Source organism: Vombatus ursinus, unplaced genomic scaffold (genome assembly GCF_900497805.2).
Source record: "Vombatus ursinus unplaced genomic scaffold, bare-nosed wombat genome assembly UNPS02015398.1, whole genome shotgun sequence".
NCBI lineage: Eukaryota > Metazoa > Chordata > Mammalia > Diprotodontia > Vombatidae > Vombatus > Vombatus ursinus.
Window position 1 is genome coordinate 3,782,489 of NW_020955176.1, and position 24,287 is coordinate 3,806,775.

Genomic DNA, 24,287 nt, shown 5'->3' on the forward strand with positions numbered 1-24,287 from the left:
CACACACACACACACACACACACACACACACACACACACACACACACCAGCAGGATCTAGACTGAAAGCAAAGTCTGAGGAATGAATGGAAAGGACAAGATTCTTACATACTTTTGGCCAAATCCTGCTTTTCACTGGGGCTTTTATTTGGCATTGCCTCAGACAACCCTTGTGAGCTTTTAAAAATCTTATTTAATACTGTTTTCCCCAATTACATATAAAAACAATTTTAATATTCTTTTTCTTTCAAAGTCTGACTTACAAATTCTCTTCCTCCTTCCTCTCCCCCACCATTGAGAAGGCAAGCAATTTGACATAGGTTATACATGTGTAGTCATGCAGAACACATTTCCATGTAAGCCATTCTGTGAAAGAAAACATAGATAAAAAGATCCCAAGAAAAATAAAGAAAAAGCATTTTTGATCTGCATTCAGGCTCTACCAGTTTTTCTCTGGAGATGGACATCGCCTTTCATCACATGTCTTACAGAATTGTCTTAGATCATTGTATTGCTGAGAGAATAGCTCTATTATTCATAATAGATCATCATACAGTGTTGCTGTTACTGTGTACAATATTTTCCTGGTTCTGCCCATTTCACTTTGCATCAGTTCATGTAAGTCTTTCCATGTTTTTCTAAGAGCATTTTGCTCATCATTTCTTAAAGCACAGTAGTATTCCATCACAATCATATACCACAACTTGTTCAGCCATTCCCCAATTGATGGACATCCCCTCAATTTCCAATTCTCTGCCACCACTAAAAGAGTTGCTATAAATATTTTTGTACACATAGGTCCTTTTCCTTTTTGTTTTTTATCTCTTTGGGGGTATGCGTGATTTTATAGCCCTTTGAACATAGTATAGGCAAAGCAACAGAGTCCTGCACCTGGTGCCAGCAAAGGTGCTCCTATAAGTCTCCTTCTGACCCATCATCTGATCCCCTTATTGTCTGTGGGTTGAGAGGTCTGGAAACTGCCATTGCTGCCACTGATTCAGTCGCCCCAAGTCTTGCTTCTGGTTTGCTGGGACCTGGTCTGTGCTGGCATGATCTGTGCTAGACTGTGCTTCTCTCTCACCCTAGTGCAGCAGACCTTTCCTGCCAACCTTCTAACTTATCTTGGGCTAGAAAATTGTTTCACTCCATTTTTTGTGGGTTATGCCACTCTAGGATTTGTTTAGAGTCATTATTTAAAGGTATTTGGAGGAATTTGAAAGAGAGTTAAGGTGAGTCCCTGCCACCATCTTGGCTCTACCTCCCCTTGTGAGCTTTTCTACTTTTATTTAAAAACTATAAAACTCAGCCTGCTGAGTATTGACAACTAGGGAAGTACTAAACAGGGAGACTTTTGTTCACCTGTTGTATTTGCCAACAACATGGAGGCTGTCCTGCACAAAATCCAAACAAAAGAAGGAATCCTAACTCATGGCAAGGTCCTACAAATGCTTCCATTGGCTGATGACATTGTAGAAAATGCACTGAGTCCTGGAATACTCCAAAGCCTCCTCAATGATAAGAGCAGCAATGCAAAAGACTTATTTACAGTAGATAAACAAAGTAGATGAAAAACACACTTTGCCCAGACTATGACACACACTTTGACTGGCACTGCAGCTGGATAAAGAGCTAGGTCTTGAATTGAGTAGGAGAGTGGGCAGGATCACATTCAGGGCTTTCAATGATCCCAAACTGCTTGCTGACACACAATCTTTCTTATTTTGCATCAATATTTTCCTAGTGATGCTCTCTGGGTATGAATAACAGAATGCTGTGATCTCAGACTAATCAAAACTATAGCTATCTTGAAGGACAATGGAAAGATGTATGGTTGGTTTAAGTAAGCCACACCATGTTACCAATAACGAACTTGTGTATAAGAAGTGGTATGTAAGACACTTTTGAAGACATATATGACTGGAAAGGGGAATGGAGGGGTGGATTGTTAATGATGACCTGGAGCCAGCTTATACTGGTTCATGAGAGCTGATTGTTAATTTTTAGTGTGAGCATCTATCTACACCTTGGAAATTGGCAAGTGATACAAATCAGGCATTAATTTATTGTTATTGATTTCTAGACTTAAGAAAGTGATGAAAAAATGTTAATAATGCAGATTGAACTTCAGAGTGTTTCATTTGCACATTTTTGGAGAGCTGTTTATTACATTTACCAGCATACCACTGGTTGTTATGTACTTAAATTGGGAAACAATCAACCAACAGCCAAAGTGACTAGGGTCGGTACCATGTTAAAAGAATGACAGGTATGTCTTTAGTGATTTTGGTTGAATCTCTATTTACAAATTATGGAAATACCTGTATAGGAATTTCACAGAATGAGAGGGCATGGAAGGGTTGTGATCTGTATCAGTAGATGGTCCCCAGCCTTACCAAAGAAAATCTGGATCCATCAAATGATCAGAGTATAAGGTGCATCCAACATGTATTAATTACCCCCTATTGTTCATGTGTCTTTCATCTGCTTTTTCAGGTAGCACTGGAAGTCCTTGGCCTGATTTGGAAATGTTAAAAACAAGAGAGACATCAATTCATCTTACGTCCAATAGAAGATGACTGGAGGTTACCCAGAAGATTGAGTCAGCTAAGGGAATTTGTGTCTGATGCTATGAGTTAAGACATCAATTGGAAGTGGGACTTCTGGGGGAAAAAAAACAACAGTAACAACACCACTTTCCATTTCTATGCCAGCAAGGTGGTTAAACCAGGCCTAGAGTCAGGAACACCTGACTCCAAAGCAGCTTCAGATACTTATTAGCTGTGTGAACTTGAGTAAAGCACTTAACATTTGTTTGCCTCAGTTTCCTCATATGAAAAGTGGTGATAATAACAGCACCTCCCTTGCTGGGTTGTCATGAGGATCAGATGAGATGATATTTCTATCATGTCTGGCACATGGTTGTTGTTCAATGATTTCAGTCATGTCTGACTCTTCCTGATCCCATTTTTGGAGTTTTCTTGGCAGAGATACTGGTGTGAGTTGCCATTTCCTTTGCAAGCTCATTCTACACATAAAGAAGTGAGGAAAACAGGGTTAAGTAATGTGCCTAGTGGGGTCACACAGCTAGGGAATATCTGAGGTTGGATTTGAACTCATGAAGATGAGTCTTCCTGATTCCAAGCCCAGTTCTGTATCCACTGCACCACCTAGCTGTCTACTGGCACATAGTAGGCTCCATATAAATGTTAATTGCTTATGCCTCTTTTTCCCTGTCTACAAAAAAGTAGGGTTACATTTCTTGGGTCGGAAGAGCTTGTGAGCCCAGGAGCTGCTGGAACACACAATAAATACTTAATTGGTTGATCGACTGATGGGATCCATGGAGCTTTCTGGGGCCAGAATTAGTTGGCCTGCTGCACCAGTCTTACCCTTGTAGCATTTCTGTGGTTACCACAAACTCTCCTTCACCAAACTCCTACTTAGTAAAATCAGTTGATATGTCTCAGTAGCAAAGGCTTATTTTTTGATTGACAGGATATATGGATTTGTGGTACAGTGGAAAGAATCTTGGATTTGGAGTCAAGGGACTTGGGTCTAAATATGGTTCAGCTACTGACTACCTATGTGACCTTGGGCAAGTTAACTAACCTTTCTGAACCTTACCTAAACTGTAAAATGAAGAGTGAGAAAAAATAAGCACTGAGGTATCTTCCAACTCTATGTCAATGATTACATGAGCCTAATTTTTAAGTAGTTGTCATCATCACCATCATTGCCATCATCATCATTATCATGTCATCATTATTATGCTAGAGAAGCAGCTTGGTGAAGTGGACAGAACACCAGCCTGAGAAGTCAATAAGATGTGTTCAAGTCTTGTCTTGGTTATTTACTAGCTGTGTGATGCTAGGTAAATCACTTAACTTCTTTGTGCCTCAGGTTCCTAATCTGTAAAATGAAGATAAATAATAGCATTTACCTCACAGGATTGTTGTGAGAATCAAATAAGTTTATATATATATACACACATCACTCTGCAATTCCTATATAAATATTAGTTATTATTGTTGTTGTTATTATCATTCCTCTGAACTCTTCTAGCATTACCCATCTGGAGAGCTGATAATTTAGAAGAAGCTGGGCACCTGTCAATGCTGCAATTCTATCTGTGACAGAAATTGCTCAACAGCTGGGCTGGGCTCCAGAGAGGATGGCATGAATGCAGAGAGATTTGCCTTGACATGTTAAGACTTTTATTCTTTTTGGAGTAAACTCAAATTCACAAAAATGACTTTTGTCTTTATTACAAGTCTGTTTCTCTATTTCCGTGGTATTTGGGCATGCAATATTTATACCAGGTGAAAAATACTGTGGCTATGGAGAGCTTGGTCTTTCAGAAAGAGGAACTGGTTCTTTGTTGCTCCCTTAAGAGACTGACCAACGGCAAATCATTTCAACCATTCAGCCAACTTCCTTTCTTTTTGCCCCTAAGTTGGACAGAAAGTATACTAGCCCAGAAGGAAGGGAAGCATGCTTATCAAAGATAGGCAGGACCTACACTTATCCCTAGTGACTATGTACCCATCAGGGGAGTCCATGCACACTGGGATAATTTCATTCAACCAGGCTTTTATCCAGAAAGGATTTATTAAGCATCCTCTATGTGCAAGGCTCTGTGCTTGACACAAAGATACAAGGATAAAAATATGGAACAGAAGCAGTTCTTTTCCTGAAGAAGCTACATTCTCCTGGGAAGCTTCAGCTTCAGGCAAAAAAAGCAACTGTGGGGATGAGGCACCTGAATCCTTTACCTGTGTCTCTAGAACTCACTTCAGCTTGTGGGAGTACCATGATTACCGACCACTGATCCATCCAGGCAATTTCAGATAGGGTAAATGAGGTTTTTAAAAGTTGGGTTAGTGATGACAAATCCTATCTAAGGATTATGGGAGATCATGTGTATATACTTAGATAATACTTCATGTTACCATAAGAACAGAATTTTATTTCATTAGAATTTCCTGGTGTGGAGGTGGGGACAGTCTAAGGTAGTGGGTTTGAAAGACTTTAGAAAAAAGTGAAAGTCACTTTTCAATTGTTTAAGCATCCTTGTAATTCTTTCTTTCTGATGTGGAAAGCCATCTTTAGAAGATGTCACTTCTGAAATAGAGGAGTGGATGGAAATCATGTTTGCAAATTTGTTCTGGGTGGGTGGGAGTGGGGTGAAAAGTAAGGAGAACTTGATATTCTGCATGTAAAGACAAATGGAATGAAAGCAAAAACATCATCTGCCCACAAGACTGTGTGGGTATGGAGCATCTTGGGAACATAGAGCATCTTCTTTTTAGAAGAGGCTATTTTTTTTTTCAGTGCTCTATGGGCAGTACAAGCAACAAGGACAAAATAGTTACTTTTTCTGACTCTCTTCTTGGATGGCTTACTATAGCCTTAGGACTGGTTACATCAGGGTCTCAATTTCCTCATCTGTGAAATGGGAGTTGTGACATTTACCAGCTGCCAATCTTGGAGGGCTGCTACTGTGAGAGCATACAAGACATCTGTCCCAATTCAGAGCTTCCTGGGAAAGAGGTACTAATTTATTCTAGAATACCAACAAAATAAACAAACTGTGAGTCTAAGGCTCCCAGGCATGGATGTATAGCTTCAAAATCTGCCACACAAGGCTAGGCTACAGTGATTACAGAGAGATAACAATTTTGGCTGCTAGAGCCTTGGACCTCTCCACATGACCCTTGTTTGGGCACATATCTTGCAGGCTCTGTTTGAACACAGCTAATTCTGCTTCCTCTGAATTGTTACCTGGTCATAATGTCTAATTACTTAGTGGATGATAAAGTCTTAAATCCCAACCATTAAGTCAACTTCTTGATAAGTAACTTGCCATGCAGCTGTTAGCAATGCTTGCAGGTGTTGGCCAGGAACCAGAGGCAAGCAACTTATGATGGCAGGCTTCTCAACTCAAGTCTGTTTCAATTTTATTCAACAAACAAGTATTGAGAACCTACTATGTGGAGGATGCCAGACTGGGCACTGAGACCCTCTGTGCTAGACACTCTGAGAAGTGATGAAGCCAGAAAAAAATAACTATATCACATTTCTTCTTTGAACAGAAAAATGCAAGATAGTTCTTCTCCTGCACAAATACCTCACTCAGAAGGAGATTGCAATATGCCATTGCTTTGCAGGGAAAGTGAATAACTTGTCTCAATGGCTTCAGTGTGAAAAGGAGAAATGGGAGATCATCTGCTCATATCAAAAAAGATCCATAAACTATACCCAAAGGGCTATAAAACTGTGCATACCCTTTGATCCAGCAATACCACTTCTAGGTCTATATCCTTAAGAGATCATAAAAATGGGAAAGGGACCCACATGTACAAAAATATTTATAGCAGCAAAGAATTGGAAATTGAGGGGATGCCCATTAATTGGAGAATGGCTCAACAAGTTGTGGTATATGAATGTAATGGAATACTATTGTTCCGTAAGAAATCATGAGCAGGAGAATTTCAGAAAAACCTGGAAAGACTTATATGAACTGATGCAGAGTGAAGTGAGCAGAACCAGAACATTGTACATACTAACAGCAGCATTGTGCGACAACCAGCTTTGATAGACTTGGCTCTTCTCAGCAATGCATTGATCTAAGACCATTCCAAGACTAAAGATGGAAAATACTATCTACAACCAGACAAAGAATTATGGAGTCTGAATGCAGATAGAAGCATACTATTTTTTTCCTCTCTTTTTTTTGTTTTTCTTTCTTGTGGTTTTCCCCTTTGGTTCTGATTCTTTTTTACAACATGACTCAAGTGGAAATATGTTTAATATGATTGTACATGTATAGCCTATATCAGATTACTTGCCTTCTTGGGGAGAGGGAAAATTTAGAACTCAAAATCTAATAAAAGTGAATGTTGAAAACTAAAAATAAATTAATTAAAAAAAAAAAGATCCATGGCATGTTAGGTCTGGATGTGACTAGTATCTAGTTGACTCTCTTCATCTTACAGATGAGGAAACTGAGGCCCAGACAGAGTGGTTTGCTTAACTGTGCTAGGGGCAAAACTAACTTTGATTACTGGAAACATTTCTCTCTCTCTTAAAAGATGTATAAAGTACTTTCCTCAAAGCAACCTCAGAGATTAGTAGTATAAGAAGAAACCTAGGACCATAGGTTCAGAGCAGAAAGGGGCCTTGGAAAGCATCTGGTCTAATCCCCTCCTTTTACAGATGAGTAAGCCAGGGACTAGAAAGGGGAAGTGATTTTTTTTTCCAATGTCACTCAGGTAGTAAGTAGCAAAAACTACAAACCCAATCCAGGGTTCAAATCTAGTACTTTATCTCCATTTTACAGATGAGGAAACTGGGGCACTGAGAGATGAAATGACTTACTTGTCCAAGGACATAAAATTAGAAATTGGCAGAGTCAATTTTTCTTTATAACTAATTTTTCTTTTTTGTGATCCCTGAAAAAACTTTAAGTACTATTATACATATATAGAACATACATATATTTACATACCTAATCTGCATGCTTCTACCTGCCGGGTGAACAACAAACAGCCAGAAGAAAATTGAAAAATTCAGCAATCTTTGTGGACCTTCAATCTGTATGATGTCTAGCATGTGGCTGTAGGTGTGACTCACTTTATGTGATAGATCTATCTACCTCTGAAATATTTTGGGTCAATAGAATTTTTGCAAACTGAATTAAATCATCAAAGCGAATAGAGAAAGTTATTTCAGAGACTCCTGCTATGGAAACCTTCTGGCAAAGCAAAGAATCCTAATGTACCAGTCGTCACCTTCAAATTTTTTAAGTTCATTAGGTTTTCTTAAATTAGGGGGTACACCTGTAATTGAAATCATCTGTATGGTTAACTAAATTGTTTACATTCATCCAGATGTTTTGGTACCCTGTGTGTGCCTTGACCACTTTGGTTGGTTTGAATCAATGCCTTGACGCCGGGACTTGGCTTCTGAAGAACAGCAGTATCTTCATGGCAAATATTTACTTACCCCTGTGACTGAAAGATGTGGTCAATTCTCATTTCCAAAAATACCTGTCTAGATGTGGTCAAAGATATCTGGTATCTTTGCTGGAAACCCTGACTTAGAATCTGTTTCCCACGTCCTGTGGTTGGTAGAGGTGCCAGAGTTTATAACTAGGCATGTTTGTGGGTCCATTTTCTGCTATTTCTTTTGTTTCTGCTATCTCAGACCTAGTCTTCCGGGTCTCCTGCACTGTCACTCTATGCCCTCCCTTTCCTCATAATTTACTCAGGTGTCCCAGGGGATGCAAAATCTAGTCCCACCAGCTCAAAGTAATAATGATGATGATGATAATAATGCCTTAGTGGAAAGAACATTGGATATGATGGCAGAAGACCTAGTTTCAAATTCTGGTCCTCCTACTTATTTCCTGGGTAACCTTGGTAAAGTCACTTCCCCTAAAATAAAGGGATTTGGATTACATGGCCTTCAAGATTCCTTCCAATTCAAAATCTTATGGAATATCATGTTTTTCAACTTTTAACTGCCCACGTGACCTTGTTACCTCATATGTGAAATGATTGGGTTGGATGACTCTGACTTTGAAAGGCCCTGCCATCCCTAAATTTATGGATCACAAAGATACTTCACATACATTATCTCATCTGACTCTCCTAATAATTCCTTAAAGTAAGTAGTGTAGTATTATTATTGTTGTTGTTATTGTTGTTTGTCCTTTGTTCTTGAAGAGGACCATACCATCAGGGAGGTGATGCCATAACTTACAAGTGAATTGGATTCAACTGAGGGAGGACTGTGCTAAGTCACCAGCCTCACTCTATCCTTGGGAGCCGTCTGGGTCCAGTGGCAAGATATAGAATACCCATTTTATAGATGAGGCCCAAAGAGATTAAAATGATTTGCCTGAGGTCACACAGCTAGATAGGTAACAGAGCTGGCGCTTAAGCCCAGGCTTTCTGTGACTGAACCCAGGGGATTGGCTTATGAACCATTATTTCCAGTGGAAATTTCTGAACGTAGCCAGAAGGCTGTATGATGCTACCACCTACCATGTAATGGAGAAACAAGTGATTGATTACATGGAACCTCTCTGAGTTCTGAGCCTCAATGCTCAGAAAAGTCACTAATACTCTCCTGGTCCTTTGAGTCAGTCACCTATATTGTGGAGAAACTTTTCTCTAACATCCTGCCTCCAGGCCCCCAGTCCATCAGAGCAGGCCCACAGACCCAAATGATGGCAGTTCATGGACAATGAGGAAAATACCTCCTGTATTAAGTGCTTAGTCCTGAACCTTGATTAATAGTCCCATTGATGAGTCAGTATGTGTTCAAGCATCAGAGGTTCTGGGAACTGCTGTAGGAGACTGAAAGGCTGGTATCTCCAGGCATGTACAGTGGATCTGGTTGTTGCTTCCGTGTCAGGTGACCAGTTCTGCCGAGGACTAACCCTACCCCATCTAACTTAAGGCAATAACACAAGGAGAAGGGCTTTATCCATAGCTTCTCAGTTATGGGACCTTAGAAACCAGTTGGTCCAATTACTTCATTTTATAGATAAAGGATCTGAGACCCAGAAAAGGGTTAAACAGGTAAATCTATCACACAGCTCAGGTTTTGAACCCAGGTCTTCTAACTCCCTTATCACTTATAGCATGCTGAGTCACCCTTGAGAAATGAATTAGACCAGGCCTCCTTCCTTTACTTCCTTCTTTTGGGTGAGGAGGACCCTGGATCTATATTAGGCTCTCACATGAGGATTTCAGGTTCTAGAGCTGGAAAACACCTCAGAGATGGTCTAGTCTAAGCCTCTCATTCTGCAGATGATGAAAATGAAGCAAAGGAAATTCAAGACACTTTGCCCAAGGTTATACAGACAGTCAGTATCAGAGGCAGGATTGAAACCCAGGTCCTTGGCTCCCAGTGCTTACAGTACTCCTTACATTCCACCATGGAGTCTGGGCTAGAAGAAGCCTCAGTGGTGACCTACTCCAACCATCTCATTTTATAACTCAGGAAGCTGCCATCTTTTTTGGTGGCCTTGTTATGTTTCAAAATGCGCGGAACAGAAGGACAGTATTAAAAGAATTGAGAAGGTTGTTTAGTGAAGCTTGAAGTGTCTACAGGTGTTTCCTCCTGTTGATCTGGGGTGACCCCCAGGGATTAGCATTTCTCCTAAGCAGAAGGCCAAAGACAGTTTGAGATGTAATGACGACTCAGTCTTGTTGAGTGTTCAATAATCAATACACCCCCTCCCCCGCCTCCCCAAAACCCTTCCAGAAGGTCTTCCAGGCTCATCATTGGTATAATGAGTTATGACACTTGAACCCAAATTGTATGTGCACACACATATGCATACCAGTTTTTGTAGTCCCTCCCCACCAAATTCTAGTGGCTTTCCTGATGTTCTAACCCAGCTGAAGGCTCCTAGCTTATCATTGGCCAGTTCAATGACCTGTGAGGGATCTCAAAGTGGGGAGAGGAGCCCCATGCACCAAAGGGAAATGCACAGGTCTTGTGGTTGGGAGGATGTGATGACACCATCCCCCACGCAGAGGGAGCTCAGGGCTTTTAAAAAGCTGGAGGAAACATCCTCTGAGCAAGCTGTGGCCCTGGTGGTAGGAGAGCACAACCCAGGACAAACATAAAAGAAGCCAAACTGTCTGCTTCAAAGAGAAGAGGTGACATCCTGCTGCAGAGTATGCACTGGCAAAAATGTGAGTTCTCATTTGGCCTCCGCTGTTCAGCCTGGCGGGCATGGGGTCAGAGAGCAGGTAGCTCTTTGGCTGGTGTGGAAGCCCCAGGGAGCCAGTGTCCTGGGGCAGAGGTTGGGGCTCCCATGACCAGGGAGTAGAGAGAGGCGTGAAGTGGGTGGGATAGGCACTGGAAAACAAACCTGTCACACGCATGTGATGCTCATTTTCCAGCCTGGATGTAAGTTACATGCACCAGAGTGGGACAGCTCATCAGATCACAACTCCAGGGTATGAATCACTGTGGTGAAAGAAAGGGCAGTTTATGATTCACAAGAATAATAGTAAGAGGTGGCATTCAGGTGGGGTAAGGGAAGAGGGAAGCTGTGGGTTAAAGATAGGAGTGTCTTAATTATTGCAAATGGCTATTCTTCAGGCCACAGTCTCCCTTCCTTTAATGTATGGGGAAAATGCAGAAGTTGAGGTTGTGAAGATGCCTGAATACCAATTATTCCTTGTTCCATCCTGTCAGGGACTTGAAAGGTTTAACAGAGATTATGCTTTTCATGCCTTGGTTCCCATGAAATACGGCAAGCCCTGTTTACATTAAATGTGAAATAGCAAAGATCAATCCCAGAAGTGCATTATTTCCATTTGACATTATTTTGAGATTATCCCAAACTCATCTAACTAGAAATGGCTCCTTACAGAGCACTATCCTTATATCTGCCCTGTAGGTAGGTTGTCCAAGTATTTTTAGCCTTGTTTTACAGATGAAGAAATTGAGGAAAGTTACAAAGCTAGTAATTATCAGAGCCTCAAGAATAGTAGAATGTAAACTCTTTGAGGATAGAGATTATTTGTTTTTTGTCTTTTTATCCCCAGTTCCCAGTACAGTATGCTTTACAACTAATGGGTTCTTCATAAATGCTTGTTGAATGGAATTAGATTAAATTGACCTAAAATCAGGTCTTTTGACTTCTAGTTAAGTATTGTTCCCATAGCACCATTCAGCTTCTCATAATTCTTTTGTGTTGAGATGACAATTCTACTGATTATTTTTATGAAGGTTGCATTAGTATGTCAGTTCTCTTCTTCCTTGTTATAAATAATAATGAAAAATTGTTATATCTATCTCCCAAGTTTTAATAGAAGCTTCCCTTGCGATCACTGCCAATGCAGATATATCTTGCTTTTGACCAACCATGTCCAGATAATCTGAATTTATACAAGATAAACTTTTATTTTGGTCTAGATCTATAATTTCACTCATGTAGAGATCTCCCAATGAGGAAACTTCTCCTTTTCAATTCACTTTCTCTGCAATTTATAGCTGCCTGAAACATTGAGAAAATAAACAATTTGCCCAGGTTCACACAGCTAGTATTTATCAGTCTTCCTGACTCCAAGGATAGTTCTCTATCCACTACACCATGTTGCTTCTCTTCCCTTCCAGTTAGCAGAGAAAATACCATTAATTACCAAGCCTGACAAATTCGCAACGTGGAGACTGTTGACCACTGACAAGAATATACTCGCTTGAAAGTTACCTCTTTCTCCTACTTAGTAAGAGGTTGACTCTTTATCTGCTATGCCACGCTTCCTATTAGGAAAAAAATAGTGGTGTGATTATTCAGTGTATAAAACTATACACAGACAAATTCTTTTAAAATTTCACCTTTCCTAATATATCTAAAATATGATTTGATTTAGAAAAACATGATTTATGCACGACTTCATATTATATTCATTCCATAAAGTGAAGTATATTTGTATAACTCTCCTTTGGATACACTTGGCACTAATATAGAGAATAACATAGAGTATATGGTGCAGTGGGTAGTGTGCTGAATTTGGTGGGAGGAAGAACTAAGTTAAAATTTTCCCTCAGATACTTACTAGCTATATGACCTGCAAGTAATTTAATCTGTTTTTGCCTCATTTTCTTCATCTGTAAAAATTGAGGGGGCATTAATGATAGCATCTATTTCATGGGGTTGTATGTGGATCAAATAAGAATATATTTAAAGCACTTTATAATCCCTATATTGCTATATAAATATTAGCTATTATTATTACTTTGATGTTTTTTGGATCTCTGAGCCCTACTGTTATTTGATATTTTCAGAAGGTGATATTTTACAGATTAGGTTTTATTAACATATTTTGATATTTATGATCATTTCATGATATTGTCCAGCCAAATTCATAGTCTAATATGGCATACTTATATTAAACACACTCAATCATGTTGGACGTTGTTATATTCTGATATAAGCACTAAGATTTGCCATTTTTAAAGGTTAAGAATGTTTGAGCCATATTTGATTTTTTTTTTGGTTAATGTGGAGAATGCTGTGTGTGGAAACTCCTTCCACCAAGGTAAATTTCAATGAATACATGACTTGCAGCTAAATCCTAGGAGGCATCGCGGTATAGTAGAAAGAACATTAGTTCTGAAGTCAGAAGACCTGGGTGCCCAGGGTCACACAACTAGTAAGTCTCAAGTGTCTGGTCTGAGATTGGATTTGAACTGAGGTCCTCCTGACTCCAGGGCCGGTTTTCTATCCATGGAGGCACCTAGCCTTTGAACCCTAGCCAGATTCAAATCCTACCTCCTACATTACTTGTATGACCTTACTCAATCATTTAACCCCCTGAACCTCAGTTTCCTTATTTGTAAAATGAGATTAGACTAAGTGGCCTCAGAGGTCCCTTTGAGACCTAAGAAGGTATACTTCTGCCTGTTAGCTATGACTCAGAGGCAATGTGATTGGAATCTAAGCTATCACATTTGTGCCTACTGGAAGAACTATGTTGACATTTTTCTATGGCCCAACTCAATTTCTCCCTGAAAGTCCTTCTGAGATGAAATGGAAATGAGAAAACATGAAGCTTTGAACATTAATCTCATTGCCTTAAAAATGTGCATGACTCTTTAGAGTACTGATGACTTTAGGGAAAGTCAGTACAAATAAAGACAGGGTTGTCAGCCCTTTTAGAGTACTTAAAGTAAAAAAAGTGCCTTGTACCTTACCCCACCCCACTACAGGGCAGAGTATGAAATCACACATTAATGGTGCTGAAGAGGCACTTTCTGTTTCAGAAAACATCCTCCAGGTATGAGCTGAAATGACTGTAATAAGTAGTGTTCTGGAAAGGGTTAAGAAAACACCAACTCTGAAAATAGGATACTTCATCCCTGCCTGGTCTGTGTTCCCCCAGAAAACTGCAAAAGGCAAGGGTAGGAACCCACATATGGAGATGGGCTAATGGAACAGATCAGAGCAGAGACAGTGAAAAAACTCAGACCTGTGGGGACCAATTTGGACCAGGAAGGGCTACTGTCAGTCTCCATTAGAATGTCACCTTCTCAAAAGCTATGACTGTTTTTCACTTCATAATGCCTGTCACAGAGTAAATGTTTAATACATTCTTGTTAAGTAAATGAATGAAAATAGCAGTCTTGTTTAGCCAAAGGTGATAGATGGGCTTGTTAGTAAATTGCTGGGCCAGTCATAAAGAGATGGTGTTTTGCATTCATAAACGTGGAGAATCCCTACATCCATCCAAATTAGGAGGTCTCTTTTAATTCCAGGAAACTAATTGAGTCTCCTTTAACATCTCAGATGGACCTGACGGTGGCCTACTGGGTCACATCAAGTCCCCTCCTATACCTCCTTTCTTATTTTAGTGATTAAAAAAAGGCTCAAACAATGAGACTTTTTTTAAGTTCTCTAGCTACAGACTTTTAAAAACGAGCCAGATTTTCCAAGGGCCCAGAATAGCTGGGGTAGTAAATGTAGCACTTGCTCTTCAGGGCCACTAAGGAAACATGCAGTCCCAAGCTGCTTAATGTTGAGAAATTGGGTGAAAAGGGAAGAATACAGTAGGCTGACCACTTTTTTCATCTTCCTGATACTGAATAGTGATATAATTTACCGAATATTCACTATGAGACAACTATATTGATTTCTCTTCTAAATCAATTAAAATGACCAGCTGTTTTGAGTCACATATGTATAGCATCACCACATCTGGTTGAAAAATGAACATTATAGTCAAATAATAGTTTTGTTTTTGGTTTCAGGTGTGTATATCTATAGAAATACCCTCCACCCCTTTCCCCTCTCCACCCCCTAAAAATCTCTGGCTGACTGGCAAATCATTTTGGTGTAGAGAGGATCTTAAACTGAGAGCTTTAACTAACTACAGATGCCATCTGTTATAATCCCCTTCATTTTATAGATAAAACTGAGACCCAGGAACATTAAGTGACTTACCCAAGGTAGTAAATATCAGAGGCAAAATTTGAACCTACATCCTCAGATTCCCAAGCCAATCCCTTTACACTGTACCTTACAGTAGTGTGGCTTCCCCAGTATATTGTTCCAGTGTCTGAAGAGCTTATGGTAAGCAGCGACAGCGAATGTAGTTCCAAGTTATCATAGTACAAGTGTTCCTTTACTTTATGAAAAAAATCAACATATCCAAATCAGAATTTAAAAAATAGACAAATGAGGGGATGGCAATTCAAATTACAACAGAATTCTTCAATTCACAAAAGGACTTACATCAAGATTCTTTAAGGGTCATGGGGTTTATAGTGAGAAGAGATTTTAAAGACTAACTAATGAAATACCCTCATTTTGTAGATGAGGAAACTGAAGATGAGAAACTTAAGTCTTAAGCCTTAAGCTGTCCCATTTCATCAAGTCCAAGGTCATTCAACAAGAGGCAGAGGCAGGATTTGAATCCAGGTCTTTTGATTCCAAATCCAGTGCTCTTTCAAATAACAAGTTCTTCTAAGCCACCATCAATCATAAATATCCAATTTAGTCATAACATTTCCACAATATACCTACTGAATTAAGTGAGGCACACCTACATCAAGAAGTAATTTGGGGTCTGGGAGAAATAGATCCAAAGGTTCCTGTGATGTGCTACATGTACTACTTGCCTCATTTAGCAGTGGCCAGGAAACATTTCTACTTATTACCTACTCATTCTGATATCCACCATTTCTGCTGATGATGTAAGGTACATGTGGTCATGTGCTCCTGTGGAAAAGACCATTCATGCAAGAGTCAGAGGATATGAGACCGAATCCCACCATTGCCTTTTGCTACCTACATGGCCTTGGACAAGTTGCCTAACCTCCTGAGGCCTTAGTTCCTTTACCTGAAAACTAAGGGGTTGGACTAGAATGCCTCTGAGTATCCTGCCAGTCTAGATCCATCAGCCTATGTTTGAAAGAGCAGTAGTTCAGGTTCACCGATCTTTACGAAGCTCCCTTCATGATAGTTTGTGTTTTGTAGAGTGATATTTGGTAAAATTAGGGATTACTGGTGGATGCTTATTCTTTGGACACTTATCTCTGGCTATATAATTAGTGGCTCTTGCATTTCTTACTAATGGGGAAAAGAAACCCCAAAGGATTGATGCTTTCTCACAGACTTCAAACCCTTTGTTGATATGGGTCTCAGTTCTCTCTCGAAAGAAAAATGTCAAGAGAGAGGCCTTCTAGGATGTCACCAGTCTGTTCCGGAGCATCCACAGGGCAGTATGTTTGATGCCCAGTGACAAACTCTCCTGTATACGCATTTATTAAAGCCCTTAGAATTCTATATTTGCGAGATCTTCTCTTTGGTGCCAGACACACTGTCTTCTGTGATTTGCTCTTTCTGCATTCCTCCGTCTCCTCTTTCCTTCCTATTTCACTAAGTAGTTCAGACAGACCGAGTCAGCTCTGGTTGATACCACTTACATAAAGACAGTGGAGCATCTAATCTTGAGGCTGAAAGAGAATTCAAGGCCCTCAGATCAGGTCTTATTCCCAGAAATGCTTTTCTAAAGGTGATGGCTTCAGTGGTCTGAGGAAGCTTCATTCCCAGGACTCTCTGAAATGTCACTGATTCTGGGACAGCCTTCTGTTTCTTTTTCATTTGAGATGTTTTATTTTGAGAGGTTGGATTAAGAAGCTGGTTGTATTTGAGCTAAGTGAGAAGTGACACTTGAAGCAATGAATGAAAATAGCAATGTTGATATAAAAAACTGAAACAAATAGGTGTTACCTCTTTTTTTAAAGCAGAAGTTTTGCTATTACACCTGCCTGGGAAAACTAGGGAACCTCAAGAATCATCAACCAGAACTGTTCTCAGAATAGGTAATGCTGAGATAAAAATTACCAGGCAAGATTTCACCATCCCAAAGAAATTTATTCTTTCTCATCTGTGAAGGAAAAAAGCTCCTCAAATAAATGAGGATAAATACAAGACGGGTCAAAAGTTTTTGTCAGTGTCATGAAGGTAGAGTTAAAGAAAGGCTGAAAATAATGCCACTGGGTAGAGGGAAGTCACATTGCTAGATCAAAGCAATAGCACTAAGAAAAGAAAGGGGAAGAAGAGAATGAAGAATTATAAACTCATAGAATCAGAGGACACGCTAAAGGTCCTTTAGCTAAATGAACAAATGAACTAATGAATGCTTGAATAGATAAAGCCTAATCTCTTGCCAATGCAAGAATCTGTTCTACATCATTTCTTGACATATACTTGAATGTTTTTAGTGAGGGGAGCCTACTATTGGATAAAAAGGAATACAGTTTGATATTTTTCTGTATATGATCTTAAAGGACCCCATCTAGCTCTAAAATTCTGCAAAGTTTTGAAGCATGCTAATAACGGCAGGTCACATTTATCTAATGCTTTAAGGCTTGCCAAATCCCTTGTTCCAATCAACCCTGTGGGGTAGGTATATAGTGAAAGTATTATCACAGTCCTCATTTTAGAAATCTAGTTCTGAGACATCTAAGTGACCTGACCAGGGTCAGAGGTGAGACTTGAACTAATATCTTGTTGGCCTAGAGCTTTTTCAGCTGTACCATATTGATTTACATTTTAGGGAATGAGTGGGGAAGGTTTGGGTATGGATCCATGATTTTACTGATGTAACCAGTCAGTCAATAAATATTTACTAACTTAAAGCCAGGCAAGGTGCTAAGCTCTGGAGATACAAAAAAGACAAAGTCATAGACCCTGGTCTCAAGGAGCTCAAATTCTAATGAGGGGTCTTATATTCTACTGTAGGAATTCCTAATGAGGAAACCACTTCCATCAATGCGAATATTTAAATGCTTTTTTCATTTACAGTCTTAGAGAGTTGCCTGGGGGCACTGAGGGGTCAAATGATTTGCCCAGGGTCACAAAGCCAGCATATGTCAGGGGCGGGGCTTGAACTCAAGTCTTCCTGGCTCTGAGATTGGCCCTCTATCCAGCATCTAGCACAGTGCCTGGCACATAACTGGTGCTTAATAAATGCTAGTTGACTGACATTATGTCATACTACCTCTCACATGTTAAGAGTCATGTTTTAGGTCTATACTCATAGACTTGCATTAGGAAAAGTGGCAGTAATTCATTCAACATCCTTGCATAGAAACTTCTGGAAACTTGACCATGATATGCAAGATCTTTCTCCAAACAACCAGTCTCTAGTCCCTTGTGCCTTGAAAGGGAATTTCCACAATCCAATCCAATCCAATCTAATAAGCATTTATTAAGTATCTCCCTTGCGCTAGGCATTGGGAATCCAAAGATAAAATTGAACTGAGGGCAGTTCTTGCCCTCAAGGAGCTTAGGTTCGAGGGAAACAACACATATGTAGAAAATTAAATACAAAATATATTGAAAGTAATTGGGGGTGTATGTGGAACATTTCTAATATGAAGCATGACTTACAACAATGCAAGTCCCAGAGGCCCACTAAGAAAGATGGAGTAGAGTGGTATAGGACTAACATAGGTAGAAATAAGGGAACATTCTATGGAGCTTCAGTGGTATCTTTTAAAAAAATTAATTTAATTTAATTTTTTTAGTTACATTTTAAGTTCCAAACTGTCTCCCTCCTTCCTTCTCCACCCTGTACTTGAGAAGGCCATCATTTGATACAGATTTATAAATGGAAAACCATACTATGTGTACTTCTATCAGTTCTTTCTCTAGAAATGGATAGCATCTTCCTTCATAGGTCCTTTACAGTTGATTTGAGTATTTATAGTACTCAGAATAACTTGGTTGTTTACAATTATTCTTTGAATGATACTGCTGTTACTGTATACAATGTCCTCTTGGTTCTGCTTATTTCACTTCTCATTATTTCATGCAAATCCTTCCATGCCTTTCTAAAATCAACCAGCTCATCATTTCTTATAGCACAGTAGTATCCCACCAGAATCAGGTGCCAAACTTGTTTAACCATTCACCAATTGATGGGCATTCCCTCTCAATTTCCAGTTCTTTGCTACCACAAAGGAAACTGCTATAAATATTTTAGAACATATAGGTTATTTTACTTTTTCCCTGATCACTTTGGGAAACAGACCTAATAGTGGTATTGCTGGATCAAAGGGCATGCACAGTTTTATAACTCTTTGGGCATAATTCCAGATTTTTCTCCAAAATGGTTGGATCAGTTCACAGTTCCATCAACATTTCATTAGTATCCCAATTTTTCTACATCCCCTTTAACATTTGTCCTTTTCCCCTTCTATCATTTTAACCAGTTTTTTAGGTATGAGATAATATCTCAAATCTCTAATCAATAATGATTTAGAGCATTTTTATATGACTATAAATAATTTTGATCTCTTCATCAAAAACTGCCTGTTCTTATCCTATGACCATTTATCAATGGGGAAATGACTTATATTCTTATAAATTTGACAAAGTTCTCTATATATATGAAATATGAAACCTTTATCTGAGAAACAATCTAAAAAATTCCGCTCCCCCAATTTTCTGCTTTCTTTCTAATCCTGATACATTGGTTTTATTTGAATAAGACATTTTAAATTTAATGTAATCAAAATTATCCATTTTATATCTCACAGTGCTCTCTATCTCTTGTTTATTCATCAATTCTTCTCCTATCCATAAGTCTGATAGGTAATATGTTTCATGTTCTAGTTCTCTTATGATATCTCCCTTTATATCTAGGTCATGTATCTATTTTGACCATATCTTGGTAAATTGTGTAAGGCATTGCTCTATACTCAATTTCTGCCAGACTGCTTTCCAGTCTTCCCAACAATTTTTACCAAATAGTGTATTCTTATCCCAAAAGCTTAAATCTTTACATTTGTCAAACACAAGGTTACTATAACCATTTACTCTTGTGTATTGTATGTCTGTTCTGTTCCACTGATCTAGCTTTCTATTTCTTAGCCAGTACCAGATAGTTTTGATAACTACTGCCTTATAATGTAGTTTAAGGTCTGGTACTGCTAAACTTTTTTTCACATTTTTTTTATACAGTGGCATCTTTCAAAAAAAAAAGTAAATAGATGAACATCTACCACTGGAGAGTGATTAAAAGTGAGAATTGGACAAATCACACTCAAGCCCAAGTCTACCGTCACTGGCATCTTTGCAGGATCTAGTTCATCCCTCCAGGACTTATTCTGAGGCTCTGTTAGCTTAGGGCCTGAGGCTTCTGGATCTAAGGCCCCAATCATGTGACCCTGATGCTGGAGTCAAAAGCCCTCATTCTTTGGGAATCTTTTACTGATAATCTTAAAAATGTGTGTTCATTTCACAAAGACTTTTGACTCTTGTTGGGAAGTAAGTCTCCCCTAGATAAAAGAAGGGGTTGCTGAATCCACTCCCCTCGGCTCTCAAAGCGTGGGGCTTCTTGACTTGGATCACAGCAGCTGGCTGATAGAAAGGTCTTCAGCTTCTGATTAATATGGAAAAAGATGAACAACCTCCCCAGTGTTCCCCTCCCCCACTGCCTCTCAAAACTCCAGTCCTGCTTTGCTGTGGAATTTGGGTAGGGGTAGAGGGCGGGTGGAAACTTCTCTTACCTCCACAGGGTGTGACTTCATGCCCTGAAACTCAGGTTCAGATTAAATTTCTTCCTCTTCCAAACTGTATGGCCCCAAATACTGATGACAACCCCCACCCCCATGTTGTTATTCTGTGTGGAGTGAGAACATTTAAAGTCCCATCGCTTGTGTGTGTGCATTGAGGGGGAGCAGGGTTTGAGGGGAGGTGTGGATCAAGAAGAGAGGGAAGGTAAGTTAGGTTCTAGTAATTTGAGCTAGCCTTTGCCAGTGACTCATTCCTACCCTGATACAACCTCCCTAAACCTTCCATTCCCTTAATGTATTATCAGTCCCATTTTACAGATGAGGAAATGGAGGGTTTCAGAGGGTAAGGGACATGTCCAAGGTCTCAAAAGTGGTAGAGCCTCAGCTATTGTAGAATGTGGGGCAGTGGATAGAGTGCTGGCTCTGAAGTCAGGAGGACCCGAGTTCAAATCAGACAGACACACTAGTTGTGTGTCCCTGAGGCAAATCACCTAACCCTGTTTGCCTCAGTTTCCTCATCTGTAAAATGAGCTGGAGAAGGAAATGGCAAACCACTTCAGTGGCTTTGCCAATAAAACTTCAAACGGGGTCATGAAGACTTAGTTGGACATAAATGAAAATGACCGAACAATAACAACAGGGTCCTTGAGTGTAAGACTTTGGTTCTGGATTTCTAGTTATCTCCCTGTCCAGTTAACCCTAGCTACTATTGCCTCTGCCAATCTGAGAGTAGTCAGACAGGCTGCTGGAAAGGATGTTCAGGATTATTCAGGTCAGGATTATTCTTTCATGTCCTTGCTGCCATTGTCCCTCCCTCTTCCTACATCCTGCCTGTTCTTTTTAGTCTACTCTTTTTTCCCTGGGGTACAACTGAAGCTTGACACACAGTAAGAGTTTAATAAATGCTTGTTGACTGACTAATTGACTAAACCTTTAAATCCCCAACTCTCTCCTCCCTACCTCCAGGTACCACCCTTTGGTGGGAAAGCATCCTTCCTTATTTAGGGACTTTACCAGGAGGGCTCTGCCTCACTTCTGTCCAGGCCTGCCTTGTCCCCATAATGTGGCTTTTTCCCTTCCTGCTGCTTGGCTGTGCCTCCTTATCTCATAAAACAGGCTGGCTCTGCCCCATGGGAACAGTCACCCAGGCCTGACCCGCATCCACAGAGCTGCCCATTGCGTGATGGGGGCAGGTTGAGACAGGATGGAACTTTGGCTATGACAACAAGTCAGCGTCCTGGGGCATTCCAGGGCCTCAGAGAGCCTGCTGTCAGGCTTCTTTGTCAGATCATGTACCCTGATGGGATAGGCAGGAGGTGGCTACATCATCAACTTTGAGAACACAGTCCTTGCTCTTAGGATCAGGAAATATTAACCTTTTTTTTTTCATGAACTCCTTTGGCAGTCTGGTGAAGCCTATTGGACCCCTTTTCAGAATAATGTTTTTCAATGCTCTAAAGTATATATAATGCTATAAATGCTATTTAAATTATATAAATTTTATGTGACCACAAAAGAAACCATTTGTATTGAAATAAATCTGTAATTCTTCCCTATCCAAATTCATGGACTCCCTGATATCTATCCATGGACTCCCAGAGGAGGGGGAGGTGGCTATATTAGAAACCCTGCTCTAGGGGGAGAGAGTTCTAGGGAAAAATCATGGAGAAATCAAAGGGAGACAAGGTCTCAAGGCAAATGAATTTGGATGGATATTCTCTCCTCTCTCCCTAGTAAGCGCAAGTCCATATTTGGGACAATTCTGAATTAAATGTGGGGGTGACTCTAATTTGGTCTGGAAATAATGCCAACTGATTTCACAGGACTCAGGAGGTTTAGGTCTCATTAGGGTAGGCTGGATTCAGTCTAGTGCCTGAATTCCCCAGGTCTGGGCCAGAACTGACCTCATGTCTCTAGAGTTATTAGGGAGAGAGCTGGACTGTACTGAGACAATTGGAGCATCCTGGGCCTGTGTCCTTGGACCAGAAATGTAGGCCAAATAAGCATTAGTCTTGTTGCATTCTTTGCAACCTGGGTCCCTTACGTGAATACCCTTGCAATCTCTCTGATATAAGAGTCTAGCTAGATCTAATTTCCTTTCTAAGATGACCAAAATGCTCTTCTCAGACCTCAATGCTGGCTCCTAGACTTGGGCCTGCCCAATTTGGTGGGGAAAATTCCTAAACCTGGAGTCCAGTCCCTTGGTTCCTTGGTCATATCATACCTGATAACTGAGTCTCCTCAGGCCAAGAAGTCAGCTAGGTGGGCTTTCAATCGTACTGTCACTAGACCTAGACCCAGGAGCTGGGGCAGGGGGACTATATTGTTATTGTTTCTGTATAACTTTCAGGCATGCAGGTTTAGCTCTAAATGACCCTGGGCAATTCACTTACTGTTTGCTCCAGTTTCCTCATCTGAAAAATGAGCTGGAGAAGAAAATGGCAAACTGCTCCAGTATCTCTGCCAAGAAAACCCCAAATCGGGTCACAAAGAGTCAGACATGACTGAAACCACTGAACAACAACCACCACCACCAGCACAGTCAACTACCCTTGTATATCTTGCACCAGGGCAGCAAAAGCATAAGATTTAGAGTTAGAAAGGACATTGGAGGTCATTTAGTTCATTTCCCCTTCATAAGGAAACTGAGACTCAGACTTGCCCCAAATCATAGAGGTTATAAATAGCAGAGCTGTAATTTGAACCCAGGTCCTCTGACTCCAAATTTGGTGTTCTTTCTAACATGCCATGTTGTCCCTTGGGGTTCAGTGCCATCTTAGACCTAGTGTGAAGGGGCTAAGAGGCCTAGAAGCCAGCCCCATCCCAGTGTCCTGAGCTTACAGCCTAATAGATGTGATACCTTCTTCCCTTTCAGAGGGTCCCACTGTACAGTAAAGAGTGACACATTCCTTGATCTTAGGATTGAGCAAGAAAGAGGTCTGTCTGCATAAGATCTCTTCCAGGAGGGAAGTAGAGATGTAGACAAGTTAAGTGGCTGGCCATCTTCCCTCCCCATCCCCCAATAATGTTGTATGCCTGAGATGGGATCTGCTCTGCTCTGTTGACCTCAGTTTCTATAAGAGGCGGGGAGTTGCAGCTGGCTCTTCAGGTGGACTTATCCTCTGTCATTTCAGTCATAAAACACCAAAAATAAAACCTTAAGGGACACTGGAGAGGCCTCTCAGTTCTCAGGACTCTACATGTGAGCATTTTGCCATCTGGGGGCCATCAGTTTCTCTTCTGGGAACCATCACTTCTTCAGAAAATAGGTTGTCCAGAGAGCTCTTCCATTGGTTGGTGGGCTCAAGGTATATTAGACTTTGGGCCTGTCAGAAGAAAAGAAATTTGAGCTGAGGAGAAACTGGGCTTGACTGAGGTTCCTGGTTCCATTCAGCTCAGACAACTAGACTTGCTTGGAGCTGATATTGTGATTTTAACAATAAAGGACTGAAGTGATTTTGTGGAAATGGGAATTCATTTAATTCATTGATCTAGCAAGTGATGAAAAACTGGTAAAGAAGCTGTCTAACACTGACAAGGATGGGGAATAGGGCCAACCCAGCCATTTCCATATGGTAGTACATTCCAGTCATTAAATTAAACTAAAATTAAATTGAATTAACAAGTATTTTAGGTGCCACCTCTGGGCCAGGCACTATACTAAGCACTTTACGTTTCATTTTATCCTCATAACAACCCTGGGAGGCAGGTGCTATCCTCCTCAATTTACCG

General features: G+C 40.2%; 2 protein-coding genes and 1 long non-coding RNA gene across 4 annotated transcripts in view; 2 read left to right on the plus strand and 1 right to left on the minus strand.

Annotated features, from left to right (window-relative positions):
• Positions 1–2,781, plus strand: part of BTG4 (BTG anti-proliferation factor 4) — a 143,380-nt gene extending 140,599 nt beyond the window's left edge. The window contains exon 7 of the mRNA XM_027847316.1: positions 2,493–2,781. The gene's annotated coding sequence lies outside the window, so the exon portion shown is untranslated. The remainder of the gene's footprint in view (positions 1–2,492) is intronic.
• Positions 2,782–10,073: 7,292 nt separating this feature from the next.
• On the minus strand, positions 10,074–15,123 carry LOC114032104. Of its 2 annotated transcripts, none has more exons than XR_003567803.1 (3): positions 15,046–15,123; positions 10,891–10,988; positions 10,074–10,169 (listed from the first exon to the last, which is right to left on the minus strand). It is a non-coding gene; the product is annotated as an uncharacterized LOC114032104 (long non-coding RNA). The 2 variants fall into 2 exon arrangements; XR_003567802.1 differs by having other exon boundaries at positions 14,971–15,113.
• The window catches only part of POU2AF1 (POU class 2 associating factor 1), a 33,187-nt gene continuing 19,394 nt past the window's right edge, over positions 10,495–24,287 (plus strand). The window contains exon 1 of the mRNA XM_027847318.1: positions 10,495–10,711. Coding sequence (XP_027703119.1) covers positions 10,696–10,711 — 16 coding nt within the window. The 5' untranslated portion in view covers positions 10,495–10,695. The remainder of the gene's footprint in view (positions 10,712–24,287) is intronic.